The sequence below is a fragment of the Halichoerus grypus genome, chromosome 2 (genome assembly GCF_964656455.1).
Source record: "Halichoerus grypus chromosome 2, mHalGry1.hap1.1, whole genome shotgun sequence".
In the NCBI taxonomy this organism is placed as follows: domain Eukaryota; kingdom Metazoa; phylum Chordata; class Mammalia; order Carnivora; family Phocidae; genus Halichoerus; species Halichoerus grypus.
The window spans coordinates 104,551,987-104,569,587 of NC_135713.1; the positions used below are offsets into that span (position 1 = coordinate 104,551,987).

Sequence of the window (17,601 nt, forward strand, 5' to 3'; positions counted from 1 at the left end):
GAGAAAATTAAAAATTTTACTGAAATGCAAAAGAGAGCTGAATAAATGGATAAGAAGATTAACGTGTAAGATTCAACATCATAAAGATGTTTGTTCTTTCCAAATTATCAAAATTCCTCAAAAATTCCACAACAATTTTGTGTAGACATATCGGGGTGGGATGGAAAAGTTGATTCAAAGTTAATATGTAAAAATAAAAAGCCAATTCTAGCCAAAAAAACTTCTAAGGAAGAATAAAGAGCAGATATTACAAGATATTAAATTTATTTAAAAAATTAAGACACCGTATTTTTTAGAATAGAGATTGACAAACAGACTAACTGAAAAGAATAGAGAGCCCAGCACACTCGTCTGTATGTGAAAACATGATGTATGATGGAGGAGACTCTATAAAACAGGGAAAGAAAGGATTGACCATTGAATAAATTGTATTAAGTAATTGTGAACTCTTACAGTAAAAATTGAAGCATATTCCTACCTCACATGATATACTCAAAAGCCAAATCTAGGTGAATTGATGAATTAAATATGAAACTAGAAAAAATTGTTGACTCTTATCTTTATGAACTTAAGGTAGAAAAAGAGTTTTTAAGCAAAACACGAAATGCACAGAACAAAATCAGAAATACTCATTTACATTAAATTGAAAAATGTAAATTTATCAAAAGACACTTCTAAAAAGTGAAAATCTGAGCCAAAGTTTGGGAGAAAATATCTTCAATAATACAAATGACAAAAAAATTAATACCCATAATAGATATTGGACTTTAAATGTCAGTAAGTTAAAAAAAGACAACAAAGAACCCAGTTTAAAGGTAAGCAAAAACTATGATCCAATTATTCACAGCAAGGAAACATGAAACAACACTCAATCTTGATGAAGCAATGAAAACATATACATTTTTAGTGGTTGTATTAGTTTCCTTGGGCTGCTATAATAAAGTGCCACCAACTGGGTGACTTAAATCAACAGAAATGTATTGTTTCACAATTCCAGATGCAAGCCATCTGAAATGAAAGTGTTGGCACAGCATAAACTCTCTGATGGGGAGATTTGTCTGTTTCTGGTGATTGCCTGTGGTCCTTGGCATTACCTGGCAGCGTAACTCCAATTTCTGTCTCTGTCTTCACACGGTGTTTTTCCCTGTGTGTCTATGTGTCTTCATAGGGCTCTCCTCTATTTGTGTCTTTGTCCAAATTTCCCTTATCTTTTAAGAGTATCAGTCTTTTGATTAGGGCCCACCCTAATTGTATATGACCTCACCTTAACTTGATTACATCTGCAAAGATCCCATTTCCAAAAAAGTTCACGTTAACAGACACTGAATCCTTTTGGGTGACACAATTCAACCCACAACAGTGATTATGCAATTTTATACAACCAGGCTGGAGAAGAATAGGCTAAATCTACTAAAGTAGCATAGAACCCAATAATTCCACTTCTGGATGCTCAGATCTTTGCTACCCTAAGTACAGTCTGTGAATCAGCGAGATCAGTGTCACCCAGGAGCTTGGTAGAAATGCAGAGTCTTGGGCCCCACCCCAGACCTAAGGTGTCATAATCAGCATTTAAGCAAGGTCCCCATATGATTTGTTTGAAAAGTGTTAATCTAGTTTACTCTAAGATAGAAAAAAAGATATGCACATGAATGCTCATTGAAGTACTGTTTATAAAAGCAAATATTTGGAGAAGGCTTAAAGCCTCACTAGACAGAGAATGGATAAATAATTTGTGGCCTTATTCATACAATCTAAATTTACACAACAATGAAAATAAATGAACTAGAGGTGCTTGTTTCAATACAGATGAATTTCACAAAGATCATGTTGAGCAAAAGAAAGAAAGTTGCACAAGAATGTATAGAGAATGATATCATTTCTGTACTGCTTAGTGACACACAGATGATGTGGAAGTATGAAGTCGTTCATGAGAGTGATTAACAATTCAAGAGCAAACAGGGACTTCAATGGAATCATACTATTCTTGTTCTTAAGTATTATAATCATTTAAATATTAATGTATATTTATATATTTACTGTAGTAATCTTTACACTATATTATTCTTTATATTTTTGGTATATCTTATTTAGTGCATAATAAAATGAAAAAAAAGGGGCACCTGGGTGGCTCAGATGGTTAAGCATCTGCCTTCGGCTCAGGTCATGATCCCAGCATCCTGGGATCGAGTCCTGCATCGGGCTCCCTGCTCCTTGGGAGCCTGCTTCTCCCTCTGCTTCTCTCTCTCTGTCTCTCATGAATAAATAAATAAAATCTTTAAAAAAATAAAAATAAAATGAAATGAAAAAAATCAAGGAAAATTTTAAGTCTAATAAATGGCAGAGTAGTCATTTGAATCCAAAACTGTGGCCCTGAGTCACTATTACCAACTAACATATTACTGCTTCAATAGAGCATAGTTGTTGCTTTTATATAAGGAGCATGTTTTTAAAGAAGATAAAAATAATGCACTGAATATTGGCTTTAGCTTTATAACAAAAATGTTACTTGCCAAAGCTAACAAAAATGTAGACATTTCCCTCCAACTATTGTTAGGTTAATGCAGTAATTAAATTTTGTTTCAAATAATCATTAGATGGAATTTAATTTCCAACTATCCTTAGAATAACAGGGAAATATTGAGCTAACACTCCAAACATTTTTCTCATCTCAACTATGCTCTTATTCTTTCAGAAATGAGCTCTGAAAATATTGTCAGAAAGAAAGCAGAGTAGAAGGACTGAGCTCAGGAAAGTACATTTACTAACACCCACCACTATAATTTCTTAATTACTTATAACAAAAGTACTGACTTTTTTTTTTTTTACCATAGTTTTATATCTTATACTGGAGCTATGGATTTCAATTATTTATTTTATGCTTTTCAACAAATGGTTAAGCTCCCAGAAAAAAGGACAGACTCGAATTCAAAAGTGATTATTGAACTTCTGTTGACATTGTTTTTTTTCCCTTTCAATAACTTCTGATTTAAGTCAGCAAGTTCTGGAATGCAGAGCTTACATCTTCCTTCACTTATCTTGTATTCAGAATTTCCCAAAGAATTGCAAGTTTACCAAACACTTTAAGGAATAGGAAGAATGTCACATCCATGTGCAAACTGTTTTCACAATAAATTCTCACCTGAGAGGGTGATTTTTTTTTTCAAGTTCTTGCTTTTTCACTAAGCCTATCTAATTCTCTTTCTCCACATGCTCAGCAGTTGTCAGTAGAGAGAGAATTAGTATTTATATTTGCAGCACTATTACTATTGTTATTGTTTCACATTTATTGGGTATTTATTGATATCATTTAATCTTCACAAGTTTATAGTCACATTCATTTTACTACTCAGGAAGCAAGAAGGTTAATCAACTTGCCCAAGGTCACACACCTAGTGAATACATGTTACATTTTTTTCACTCTCCATATGCTGTGGTTTTAGCGTGTTTGTTAAATGAACCAAGCCAATCTTAAATGATTCTCAGGAGCAGAGACTGAGGCTCCACTGTTTGTGCTTTGGTACTGAAAACCAAGTGCAGTTCTGGGCCTCTCAGAAATGCCTGACATACAAATGGCAGTGAAGGAATGATACCATCAGAGGAAGGGGCATGGTGAGGACTGACACACAAAAAAAGTGTGCTCAGTTTTACAGGAGAATTTTTTCTCTTGCATTTTGGTTGTATTTTTTTATAGATGACCAGTTAATTCTCACTGATAATCAGAGGACCACATATCCTAAATTATTTAAGCAAACACCTCTCTTGGAAGTTTATTTTGTTTTTCTAGTGAATTCCAGTAAAAACCCACAGTTCTGGAAGAACTACAATTGCCCTATTGCTTTACTATTTGATGATTGGGGAAAATTAAATTCAGAATGGTATTTTTACTTAAAAAAAAAACTCTCCTAGTTTCCACTTGAAAAAAAAATAAAAACTTTTTAATAGGAGCTTTTAAAAATCACTTTTGTAATCTCCTAAGTACATTTTCAACTCTTGACTATATAAGTTATTTCCTCATTAGTAGAAAAATCAGCCATGATTTGGGGATTATGGATAAACATAATTCAATTACTGAGAAGCCCCAAACACTACTGAGCCTTCAGTAATGACAGCACATTCAGACTTTACAGCAAATATCTTTTTTTAGAATATTATCAGCTTAATATCTTTTTATCTTATGTCCCTGGTCAAAAAACTACATTGAAATGCAGGGCTTGTATCAAATTTCCTGTGAAAATGTTACAAATCTTTATCTCTCATAAACTATTTTAGAGAATTTCCAACTATCCTTAGAATAACAGGGAAATATTGAGCTTACACTCCAAACATTTTTCTCATCTCAACTATGCTCTTATTCTTTCAGAAATGAGCTCTGAAAATATTGTCAGAAAGAAAGCAGAGTAGAAGGATTGAGCTCAGGAAAGTACATGATGGATGGTGTATCATACTCCAGATCCATAACTGACAAGTTGCATCTAGTAAGTTCAAACAAGAAATAAAAGCATAATGACTGCAAGTTTTGTTTTCAAGTGATGTCATCAATACATCTGCTTTAAGGCTAGCTTTTCTTCGGGATAATTTCAGAGGCCTTGAAGAACAAGAGCCTAACTACCCAGATCTTCTGTTTGTACCATTTTCTTCTGGCATATCTGGGATTCTGTGTCTTTAAGGGTTAAATTTAGAAGAATGGCAAAGTGTGAACATGAGGAAATGCAATATCATTGTGCTTTCAGTATCTATCACAGTAGTATTAGTTCAACAAAGGTTATATAACCTAACTATTGGTCACTTAAAGGTTACTGTACCATAGTCAGTGCTGTCTATCCTTCTCATATTTCTATTGTCTTCTTAGTGTTCATAAGAGTGCCTAAAAATCTTGTTATAAAAAAAAGACATGAAATGTTTGAAATATTATGTACATTATTCCTATGGAAGACATGAAGTACTTGAGATTTTTTTCAACTTATAAAAATGCTGCATTGTAGACTATTATAGCAGAATAGCAAATACCAGACTTCATGAATATAATTAATTCCAGATTTAAATAATTTTAGCTTTCCTGAAAAGGAAAAAATAAATATGTCAGTTACTAAACCACATGGGATCCAATCAATGAATATATATTCCTGACTGACATATTTACTGACATATATTTGTATGTACTAAGTTTGACAGGATTCCTATTTAAGGATGTCTTTGATATGTATATATTTACTTTTTAAAATTTAAATTTCTTTTATTTTACTTTTCTTTTATGTTATCAACTCTATTTCCAAAATTTCATCTTTGGAGAATCCATGTTTTAATTATTTTCCTACTATAATTTCTGAGCCTGCAACTATACTGTAATAAAGCTATTTAGTTCCATTTTTGTGAGGATATTTTAAAAGGGGAATCGGTACCTTCACAAATCTTAAAAAGACATTTCAGAGTCTGTAGCCAGTATTGCTGTGTATACTTATCTCTTTCTTTTCAATGCCATGAATCATTATAAATGTCAGGTTCATTATTGTGGCATGCTGAAATGATTGAGTGGGAACTGTGCCCAGCACTGCATTGTAAAACAATCCATCCCCAAACATTGCCCTGTACTGTGTGCATCAGCCCAATTAGATTTTCTTTGACACTTTGGTGATTGCTCTGTTGTTTGGTCTTGGAGAATTCAAAGTCATAAAATTCAGCTCAAATTTGAAGACAGTATCAAGACTATTGCTATCTGAGGTGAATCTGTGCATGTTCACTAGAGTCATACCTAGCCACATCTGCTTGTAGGATTGCATTCTGTACTTTTCCTTCGCTTGAGTCATGTAATCAGCATCTACGAGTGAACTTTGATGTGTTATATGTTTTTTTTCCTAGTAGATTGGGAGTCCCATTCTTTACCTATGTTCAGATGGGATTAAATGTGCCTTTCTTGGTAAAAGAAACAGCTTAGAACCAACCCATAATAGTCTATTTATTTTCTATGTTGTCATTCCCCTTTGCAAAATCCACTACTGTTTTCCCCCCATTAGTGAATGTATGTAAGTGTATGAGTTACAAAGTGCAGCCTTTGTCAGCACAAAACCAACACAAGTGAAGATATTTGCCTAGGTCTCTTAATACCTCGTTCCTAGATATAACTTCTGAATGGCTGGTTCTGCGGGCTTTCTAAAAAGAGCTAGAGAATAGAATAGGCTGGATATACAAGATTAAGAGCAAAAGAGGGCAATAAAAGAAATTTTTTAAGAAAATAGAAGAAGTAATACAAAATTCAATATTACTTTTCTTTTAATAACCGTATTTTTCTTCCATGGAGTTAAGGGATTGCCTCAATACCTGCTTCATTTCTGCAAGCCAAGGGTTTCTAGGTGGGCTCTCCAAAGCATTTGCCGGAAGGTGGCGATATAAGCCCTTATTGCCTAGAGCTGTCCCAAGTGCTGAAGCCGGTATCAGCGCTTGAGAGAAAACTACGGGCCAGCGACCAGGGGTTCCACCAAGTTCCCCTAGAGGTTTGCAGGCTCAGGTAAAGAAGAAGCAAAAGGCCATATAAAATGCCCAATCTTATTTACAGAATACAGGCAAAAGATTCCCTTCCCTACATTTACTCTCCACAAAGCTATGAAACATGGCAATGTTTATTGAAATTAAAAAGGTAATGGTAATGGAAAGGCATGTGTATGTGTGTAGAATACATACCGAATTGAGTTTTTTCCCTTCACTTTGAGATGCAGGTGTTTACCTGTCCGTTGACACGTCCTTTATAATTCCTTTTTATAATCCCTAATTACCCAAGGTTAAAAAAATAAATAAAGCCACAGGCAACATCCTCCCCAAGGGAGTCAGGCTGGACTGTCAGATAATGAACGGGCCGGCTTATTTAAAACGCTAAGAAACACTTTGTCTTCTTTCCATCAATTAACAATAATTTACAGACGAACCCAGGACTGTCTACCTCCCCGTTCAGGCTCCATGTGGCTCCTTTTCTCATTTCCTATTGCCACTCTGTTGCTGCTAAGTCTACTTAATAATTCGACAGAAATATGAAGCAACGGATAGTTAGGATTTTTTTCTCCTCTCGAGTTTAGCTGGGTGAGAGGCGGAGTTATATGTTCTAATATTGGTCTGACCGGCGGCAGATCCGGTGGAAGCGAATTCTGAATCTCTGCCGACCAAAAGGGGCTAGAACGAAAAGACGCTGAGCTAGAGGGAGAGGTGGGCGGGGACCCAGAGGAAAGAGACACTCAGGGTTGGGGAAGTGTTAGGAGGGGAGGGTTAACGTGGGAGGGAGGGACACTCTCAGAGCTGTCGGAGCGACACACGGAAGGATAAAGGGGAAGAAAGAGGGAGACTGAAAGAGAAGGGAGAGGGAGAAAGGGGGAGAAAGCTTTCTAGAGAGGAGACAGGAAGAGAGAGTAGAAAAGAGAAAGGGAGAGAAGCAGGAAGAGGAGAGTCACAGAGTGACCCTAGAGGACGAGGCTTCTCTATTCCAGATACTTCTAAGATTGAAGACTGTTTGCTAGTGGGGAGACTCCGGCTCCGGCAGCCAGCTGGGCAGCGGCAAAGTAAAATGGACAGTGAGAAACAGACGTTCCAGCCACCTCTCCAACGCCCAGAGGTCCCGGAGCTGTTCTCTGGCGAACTCCTTTCCCAGCTGGAGTCTCTGAGCCTTCTGGACCAAGGGAGCCCAGGGAGCGCCTGGAAGCTGCTCCTCGGAGATGCCCTCGCCTGAGCAGTAAGAACTTCCCGTTGAGTCCCTGCATTCCCTCCACCTGAAACTCCCCAGGAGAGAGGGGTGGAAGACCCCAGGGGGAGGGGAGAGGGGGATCCTAACGCAGCACTTTCTCCCCTCCCCCTCCCCCCGCCGGGCGCGCAGGCATGGATGTGCTCAGCCCGGGACAGGGCAACAACACCACCATGTCCGGGGGTCCCTTCGGGACACGCGGCAACGCTACTGGCGTCTCCGACGTGACCTTCAGCTACCAAGTGATCACCTCACTGCTGCTGGGCACGCTCATTTTCTGCGCGGTGCTGGGCAATGCGTGCGTGGTGGCCGCCATCGCCCTGGAGCGCTCCCTGCAGAATGTGGCCAACTATCTCATCGGCTCGCTGGCTGTCACCGACCTCATGGTGTCAGTGCTGGTGCTGCCCATGGCTGCGCTCTACCAGGTGCTCAACAAATGGACACTGGGGCAGGTCACCTGTGACCTATTCATTGCCCTCGACGTGCTGTGCTGCACCTCGTCCATCCTGCACCTGTGCGCCATTGCACTGGACAGGTACTGGGCCATCACGGACCCCATCGACTACGTGAACAAGAGGACGCCCCGGCGCGCCGCTGCGCTCATCTCGCTCACTTGGCTCATTGGCTTCCTTATCTCCATCCCGCCCATGCTGGGTTGGCGCACCCCCGAAGACCGCTCGGACCCCGACGCGTGCACGATTAGCAAGGACCACGGCTACACTATCTACTCCACCTTTGGCGCTTTCTACATCCCGCTGCTGCTCATGCTGGTTCTCTACGGACGCATCTTCCGAGCTGCGCGCTTCCGCATCCGCAAAACAGTCAAGAAGGTGGAAAAGAAGGGAGCGGACACCCGCTTTGGGGTGTCGCCAGCCCCACAGCCCAAGAAGAGTGTAAACGGCGAGCCGGGGAGCAGAGAATGGAGGCAGGGTGTGGAGAACAAGGCAGGGGGGGCTCTGTGCACCAATGGCGCCGTGAGGCAGGGTGACGAGGGCGCCGCCCTGGAGGTGATTGAAGTGCACCGGGTGGGCAACTCCAAAGAGCACCTGCCGCTGCCCAGCGAGGCGGGTGCTATCCCTTGCGCCCCCGCCTCCTTCGAGAAGAAGAATGAGCGCAACGCGGAGGCCAAGCGCAAGATGGCCCTGGCCAGAGAGAGGAAAACGGTGAAGACGCTGGGCATCATCATGGGCACATTCATCCTCTGCTGGCTGCCCTTCTTCATCGTGGCCCTGGTCCTGCCCTTCTGCGAGAGCAGCTGCCACATGCCCACCCTTTTGGGCGCCATAATCAACTGGTTGGGCTACTCCAACTCTCTGCTCAACCCTGTCATTTACGCCTACTTCAACAAAGACTTCCAAAACGCGTTTAAGAAGATCATCAAGTGCAAGTTCTGCCGCCGATGATGGTGGAGGAGTAGTCGGCGAGTAGGCCCGCCCCATCCTCTCTGCCTCCTCCAGCCCTCTGGAATCAACACCTCTGATAGCTCGCTACTTTTCCTCTTTCTCGGCTGCTCGGGGTCCCCCGCTTCCAGACCTTGTCCCTCCTCCCCCGTCGCCCAATCCCCTGCTCGGACGGAGGGAGTGCTCTCTGTGCAAAGAGCCCCAGCGGAGGGTCTGGAGGGCTTGGGAAACTCCCCGATCTGTGATAAGCGACCTTGGCTCAGACTTTGGCCTCAGAATCAGTTCTGATCCCTGCACTTGCCTCGTCCCTCTTCTGCACCCAAATCTTCGCGGCGGAAGTTTAAGCCTCAGCCGTTCAAGGCAAAAAATCTACACAGAAAAACAGTACACCCAGCTGCCGCGTCCACTAACGGCTTCCACCTGATCGCCCCATTGCTAGAACTTGGATTTAAGGTTCAGGAGTTTGCTTCATTCCCTATTCCCAACTCTGTCCCGCCCTCTCCCTGGAAACTCACTTTTATTTTTCAGTTTCATCCCTTCTTTCCAGCTTCTCTTTATGACCTCCTTAGTCCCTCTGCATAGGTTTGCTAGTCGGGAAAAGCTGGAGGGTCTGTTTTTCCCATTGACTGTGGTGTCCCTGGTAATCCCCGCCTCCCTGTGTAGACTTGCAGAGTAACTCTTCCGCGCACAGCCCCCAGCTCTGTTTTCTTGGACTCCAAACAATTGGCCAGAAGCTGTCTCTTAGAGTGGACTTGTAAGTACAAGCAAGGCTGGGCCAGTGGGGGAGAGCGAGGAGGGAGTGCGGAACGATTTTTTATCCGTGCTTGCCTTGGCGTCAGCACTCACCAAAGAAACTGACAGTCAGTGGGAAAGGAGAACGGACTTGTTTGTATAGGCTGCTGGCGCGTCTGCACGTTCTGGAGTCGCCACTTACCTACCGCGGGCTGGGCCCGCCGGCCAAGGTGTGTGTGCTCTGGCCGCCCGGCCGCCTACCGGCGCCGCGCCTCCGCAGCCAGGAGCTGTCTGGTGTGCGCTCGGCGCGCGCGCAAGGAACTCAACCAACTGCAGCCATTCCTCCGCCTACGGCGCGGGACGCGCAGAAGGGCGGATAAACCGGGGGGTCTGCGGAAGCCGGGGGAGCTAGGTCAGGCGGGAGGAGCGGGACGGCGGAAGCCAAAGGGGGTGGTGTCGGGCACTTAAGAGGGAGGAGACGTCAGTGCGCGCGGCCCGGCCTGCAGATGGCGCTGCTCGTGGAAGCCGAAAGGGCAGTTTCATCCAAAGGATGTAGACTCCTTCCTCCTAGTTACCCCCTGTCCTTTCGGATGGAATAGTTCTGTTAAGCGCGTCCTAACAGTACACGGGATTTATTCTGTAGGACGTCCAGCACACAGTTACCAGGATTTTGCTTTCCAAATAGGAATTCCAGGCTTCCAATCAAATGGGCCCCGATAGGTTTAGTACCGTCTGTGACTTCACAGGCAGTTACTTTAAATAATGGGGCCCCAAAGACTAGTTAGGGGTACTCTCACTGAGGAGTCCCTGAGAATCTTGTACAGGGTTAGGTTTGCTCCTTGGCCTGATGTGAGCCACAGGTCTAGGACAAACCAGTTTCTTGCCATTTGAATATGTGGAGCACTCCAAGCTTTCTCCCCCACAAAAGTTACTCTTTCAACCTTGCAACTTCTGCTGAGAAACAGTTATAATCTTTACTGCCCCCAGAAGGGAAGTGATTTTGGTGCTCCTTTTGAATGTAAATTTCCATCCACAGGACTGGGATCAAGAGGTTTGTTAGTTAGATGTAGCCTCTAATTTTCTGATGACTAACGGTTGCGTTTTCCAGTAATTGCACAAAGTTATTGATTTTTACTCCCCTCTCCCTTCAACTGGACCTTTTGAATGATTGCGTCGGCTGTTTTGAGAACAGTGTTGCAAAAGTTGCCAATGGAAAGTTCACTTGTGTTTAGGATTAAGAAGGTGAAAAGACAGCTCTATCACTGAAGCCATTCTCTTGTCAACAGAACAAAGCCTCCATTTGGTATCTTTTTCTCTAACTGAAACTGAGAATAAGCATCACATCCAGTTAAGATAAAGTATAAGAACTCTGGACACTCGTGGATGTTTATGCATATGTAATGCTGATAAGGGGCTAAGGTAGACTTCTTCGGTCCAAAAATTATTCATTTGAAAATTCAATTTCTTTTTTTGCTCACGATAATTTCAGTACAGCTGTATGAAAATGCACTTTTCTGTGTGTCTTCCTTAATTTTAGAACGAATTATGTATGTAAAATAATTCAAGTTCAAAATTTGTTTATCCAAATTATGCCTTGGCCAGCAAGTATTACATTCAAAGTCTTGAGTCTTCCATTTATTTGTAACTCTTACATAACTGTATGGCAATGGTTTTTGGACATTTATTCTTCCTACTTTGGAGGAATTACATCAAAATGAGGAAGGAGCATCCAACTGGAGCATAATTGCCAAGGCAATAGAGAAATTTGGGGAATAAGTGCATAGCAGTCAACAGCCCCTGATGCTTTTTATTTCTTTTAGTCTTTGTATTAAGACAAAGTATATATGCATCAAAATTGGCCTTCACTTTTCTCTGTGACAATAAAGGACTTTATTAATGGTAATGCTACAATAAACCGATATCAGTAACCCATGCATCTGTATTTTAATCAGAATTACTGTCTACTTGTATTTATTTGTATTATTTAAAAATTGAAGTTAAAAAATACAATCATCAGGAGAAGATTCTGCTATACAGATCAGGGATATGAAACTCATTCTAAATGAGTGATTTCTTTTTAAAAAAATCCTGTCTCTGAAAAGAGAGGTCACGTCTCATCGTTTAGCCATGAAACCATGAATTTTCCCTGACTGACACCTACGGGTTAAGACTTAGACATCTGTCTAATTAATATGGACAGGGTGGAGGCCATGCAGAAGAGAAATGCAGCCTCTGGTGAAAGCAACAAGAAACACAACCACATCCTGTGTTTTTAAAGCAGTGGACAGTCTGATGCCCCTCCTCTGTCTTCCCACACCTTGTAGCTAGAAGAAAATAGCCTCCCCTGGTCTCAAGTAAAGCAATGCATTGTTTTGGCATTTATCACTCAATTAAAGGTGGAGAGGCATTTTCCTTTCTGTCTGGGTCTCACTTGATAGTGGGGTTCTGTATGGAAGATCTATTACTATGCTAAAATTAATTTTTATGCTCTCTTTTCCTCTGTTAGAATCATCAGCAATGCCTCTTGTTTCCCATGGTATGTTTGTTAATTCCACTGCTTTCTGCTATCAGAATGATGGCTGCAGGGCATGCTGAGCCCCGGTACAACCCATGGGGAACACAAAGGTCAGGGATATTTTGGCCCCAGAAGAGAGCACTCTGAAGCTGCAGGAAGCCTTGTACATACACTATATGTATACACATGTTCTCCCAATAATGAAGAGTAAAGACAGGGGAATGGGGAGAAGAAAAGCTGTCTAGAATTTCTCATCTGAAAACTGTTCCATTAATGTGTCCCTGACCTTGAGTAAAATGATGCCTTTGGAACATTTGTCTTTTAGATTCTGGGTATCTCCCTTCTTGGCCCTTGTTCTCTGCTCTGGCATCTATTCCTCCAAGGGGACAATGGTTTTCTGTTTTCTACAGGCCTTCCTGAATCTCTAACAACACTCAAATTGAGAAAGAAAATCGTTATCATTCACTTCCAGTGTGACTAACAAGCCTGGATAACAAATTAGGAGCCACCACGTGTCAGGCTCCATTAAATAATGCTGACATATGGGTCTACAAATTAATATAAGATACTTTTGTCACCTTGAAGGAGTTTCCAACCTATTAGGGTATATAAGAACAAGCTACGAAGGCTAATGGAATACTATTGGTAGAATATTAATATGATCTCAACAGGGCCAGTCACAAGAGTTTGGCTCTGTAAGAATTCAGGCGACAAAGATCACTGTGAGCTGGGGGTGGGTAGGAAAGATTAGGTAGGGAAAGCTGCATAAAGCATCCAGGACTGAGCTGTGGGCACATGGATGGGGGTGGTATGAAAAGGCAGACATTCTTTATGAGATGCCAAAGACAACCTGATCCCGTCTTCTTGTCAAGAGGGGGCCTGGGATGAAATTTGTTACTGCATTGCTGGATACTGGTAGCCTGGGTTGGTTGAGGAGGTGGAGATCCTGGAAAAAGATGCAGGTTCATGGCTTCCCATGTGTTGTATCAGAAGGGTCTGGGGAGAGAGAGAAAAGATGAATCTATAAAGTCAGAGAAATGGCAGTTGGGGGTAACTAGATAAGAGGAAGAATGTTTTGACAGAGTAAGAGCACAGCATATGAATAGGGAGAGAATTATTAAACTATTAAATGTTGACAAAAGATTGATCAGGGGTAGGTACAAGACAGAATAATTCATACTTATGTAATGCTTAAGTTTTTGCCAAGTGATTTTCACACAACATACTATTGAAATTTGGGATAGCAGATCCTTTCAGAAATACCAATTAGACCACTTTAGCCAAAGCAAGAGATTAACATAGCAGCGGGTAGGTATAGAAGAAAATGCTAGAGATCATATGTGGAATCATTATAATTCCAGATTAAAAAACTAGAACTATAGTGTTAGTCAGTGTGGATCATTAAGAATGAAGACAGAAGTGTTCTGTTTGGAGCTGATTTCAGTGACGCAGGTGAAATAATGAAGACCTGATTGTGAGATGTCAGCAGAAAGCATGGAAAACGAGTTAGACATCAAAGAAAGAACTGGCAGGACTTGGTGTCTGGACGTGAGGAGGGAGGGAGTTGAAGAAGCAGAGAAGGCTTTGTGCCTCGGAGATGTGGGCAATGACAGAAAAGGGGAAGTCAAGAGTGACTTCTCCTCTGGGTCTTTTTTTTTTTTTAACTTGATCTGTAAATATAAAAAAAGCTTTGTTCTCTGCTAAGAGAATTTCCAGCCCCAGATGGCAGGGGTCTTCTTGGAAAGGGATTGATACATGTCACAGTATTGAAACAGTTTGTCATTTGGGAGAGTATGTGAGGAATGATCTTCAGAGAACAATGCTTGGATCAATACCCTGATTGTTGACACATTTTTCTTTTCTTTTAGTGGAATATGTTGTTTTTTGGAGAGGCCACAATTCCAAGGTACTACAGCAGCCTTTCAAGGAGGGTAACCCAAACAGACCATGATGGGCAGTGTGGTAAGCGTACATGGAGCCTAGAAGATTGAGTCTGTCCAGTTGACCCAGTGGAGAGCACTTTACTCTTCAGGTCAAGTTATCAAGAACCATGGCAGACCTGTTTGATCCTTAAGCCAGATTTTCCTAGAAAATCTAGATCCAGGAGGCTAGACTATGCAGTGACTTATTTCCATTTTCCATCTCACTGTGCTTTGTGGTAATGGCAGGGATGGGGAAATGAGTTGGGTCCCCAGACACTTCAATAACTGATTCAGTCATTTCTACGATGTCTACCTGTAACACTGCACAATTGTCCAGCTTTTGGAAAGTTCCCCAGGGCAGGATTTCACGGAGATGTCTTGCATTGGTAATTGGTTGTTCTGTTGTGTCTCAGCTGGATTCAAGTTTGAAGAAAGAAGAGGTAACAGGCTGGCTGGGAGGAGGAACGGGAAAAGGAAGGAGTAGATCATAGGACTCACCTATCTTACAGGTTGGATAGCTGTGGAGGTGGAGGAGGAAGTGTTTCAAAACTTCTCTATGGTCCTTGGATGAGAAGCATTTTCTGAAATCTGGTATGCTTCACTGTTTCTGGGAACAATTGCGCTGACGTTATGAGAACTAAGTAAGAGAGAAGGCAAATGGTGGAAGCTGATTGTAACTTCAACAGAACAGTAGAGACAGAACTCCAGTTGCAAATATTCACAAACAATGTGGTTTCTTGCAAGCAGATGTCGCATTGTAAGGATTTGCAATGGAAAAGAGGCAATTTCTGGGACAGCCTCTGGTTCAGGAATAGTGGGCAGATGATTCATTCATTCGTTCAACTAATATTTCAGGACGACCTGTGGGCCAGACACTGTTCTATGTGCTTGGGACACAGCAGTGAACAAAGCAGATGAAATGTCTGTGGTAGATTATTTGTAAAAATGCTACAGTTACTGAACTTTTTTGCAGTCTGACTTTTAGCTTCTCCTACAAAGGTCTGGAGGCTTTCTCACTGCTTGAATCTGGGTTGGCTTGTGACTTGCTTTGACCAATAAAACAGGCCAGATTGAAGTGACCACACAGCTCATGAGGCCTTGCACTCTTCCACATGCTCCCTCAGAATCCTGGGCAACTGCCACATAAACAAACATGGGCTCACTTGCTGGAGACCAAGAGTCATCCTAGCTAAGGCCATCATGGATGAGCCAGATCTCAAGTGACTAGAAGCTGACTGCAAATGCAAGAGTGAGCACAGCTAACACCAGAGAAACCTCCCACCTTCATTTATTACCAAATTGTCAAAGCACAGACTTGTGAACAAAATAGATGGTTGTTATTTTAAGGCACTAAATTTTGAAGGTAATTTGTCATGCTGAAAAGGCTAACTGATACAGTCTCATGCCTTAAGGAGTTTACATTCCAAAGAAGGAAAGAAAAAATTAACAAAACCACACACACACACACACACACACACACACACACACACACACTGATGTGCTCAGTATTATGGGAAAAAATAAACTAGAGTATGATATATAGCAAGTGTTGAGATGGAGGGCAAGAGTGTTCCTATTTTTTTTAAAATATTTTATTTATTTATTTGACAAAGAAAGGGAGAGAATGAGAGAGCACACAAGCAGGGGGAGCAGCAGAGGGAGAAGGAGAAGCAGGCTTCCCGCTGCGCAGGGAGCCCAATGCGGGGCTTGATCACAGGACCCCGGGATCATACCTGAGCTGAAAGCAGACACTTAACTGACTGAGCCACCCAGGTGCCCCAGTGTTCCTATTTTTCATAGGATGTGCAAGGAAGGGCTCACTGATAAGGTAACATTTGAATGGGCACCTTGAAAAAGTTACCAGAGGTGTGAGGTTGAGGCTTGGAGAAAATGAGCACTTGAAGAAATAAATCTTAAATCTGATACAATTTACTATGAAATCTACAAAGGGTATATTTCCAACAGGAAATACCAAAAATTGAAGATTTAGGGAGTTGTGTGCTCAAATTCTAGAATTTTCTCTGTTCTTGACAGCAGACTCCTTTAGGTTGAAAGTATTTGTATTCAGCCTCTTAGCGGGGAGGTCATGGGAAGCCCTGAATGGGGATGGGGTCTTACTAAGTCTCATATAGTCCTATAATCCCCAGACTCTGGCATATACTCTACATAGTGGGGGAAAAAAAGCTGCCTTGGCAAGCCAGGTCACCCGAATGTGATGTCGACTATGCTACCACTGGCATGTTGCTATGTTGTATATTAGTTTAATTTTGAAAACAGGTCTATTGAGATATAATTCACATTCTTTTCATTAACCCATCAAAGTATACAATTTGAAGGGGTGTAGTGCATTCACAGAGTTGGGCAGCCATCACTGCAATCCATTTTAGAGTATTTTTATTACCCCTCCGAAATAAGTGCCGTATCCATTAACAGGTGCTCCTTATTTCCCACTAAACCCAGAGCTCCAGGCAACCACTAATCTACTTTCTGTCTCTATGACTTTGCCCATTAAGAACATTTCATATAATATGTAGCCTTTTGTAAAGGGCTTATTTTACCTAGCATAATGTTTTAAAGGTTATCCATGTTGTATTAGGTATCAATACTTTGTTTATATTGCCAAATAATATTTAATTTTATAGATCTACTACATTTTATTTATTCATCCATTAATGAACATTTGAGTTGTTTGCACTTTTTGGCTATTATGGATAATGCTGTTGTGAACATTTGTGTACAAATTTCTGTGTGGGAATGTTTTCATAATCTTGGATATAAAGCTAGGAGTAGAATTGCTGAGTCATGAGCCAACCATATGTTTAACATTTTAAGGAACTTACAAAATGTTTTCCAAAGTGGCTGCACTTTTCTGCCTTTCTGCATTCCTACCAACTATGTAAAATGGTCCCTTCCAATGTCTCCTTGCCAGGACTTGTTATTTTCTGTGTTTTTGCTGGTAGCCATCCTAGTCCATCTGCAGTGCTATCTCATTGTGGTTTTTATTTGCCTTTCTCTAATAACCATTGATATTGAGCATCTTTTCATGTGTTTATTGACCATTTGTATATCTTATCGGAAATAGCTATTCAAATTCTTTTCTCACTTTTAAACTCAGGTGGTCTTTTTGTAGAAGTTTTTTCTATATTCTGGATACTAGACTCTTATCAGAAGATGATTTGGATATTATTTTCTTCAATTCTATTGTCTTTTCAGTTTCTTGATGTTATCATTTGCAATGAAAATGTTTTTAATTTTGGTGAAGTCCAATTTATCTATTTTTTCTTTTGTTGCTTATGCTTTTTGTGTTGTATC

General features: G+C 41.4%; 1 protein-coding gene across 1 annotated transcript; it reads left to right on the forward strand.

Annotated features, from left to right (window-relative positions):
* Window positions 1–7,280: 7,280 nt before the first annotated feature.
* On the forward strand, window positions 7,281–11,690 carry HTR1A (5-hydroxytryptamine receptor 1A). The gene has a single exon (XM_036067076.2). The coding sequence runs from the start codon at window positions 7,855–7,857 to the stop codon at window positions 9,121–9,123; it is 1,269 nt and encodes a 422-aa protein (XP_035922969.1). The 5' UTR covers window positions 7,281–7,854; the 3' UTR covers window positions 9,124–11,690.
* Window positions 11,691–17,601: the final 5,911 nt, after the last annotated feature.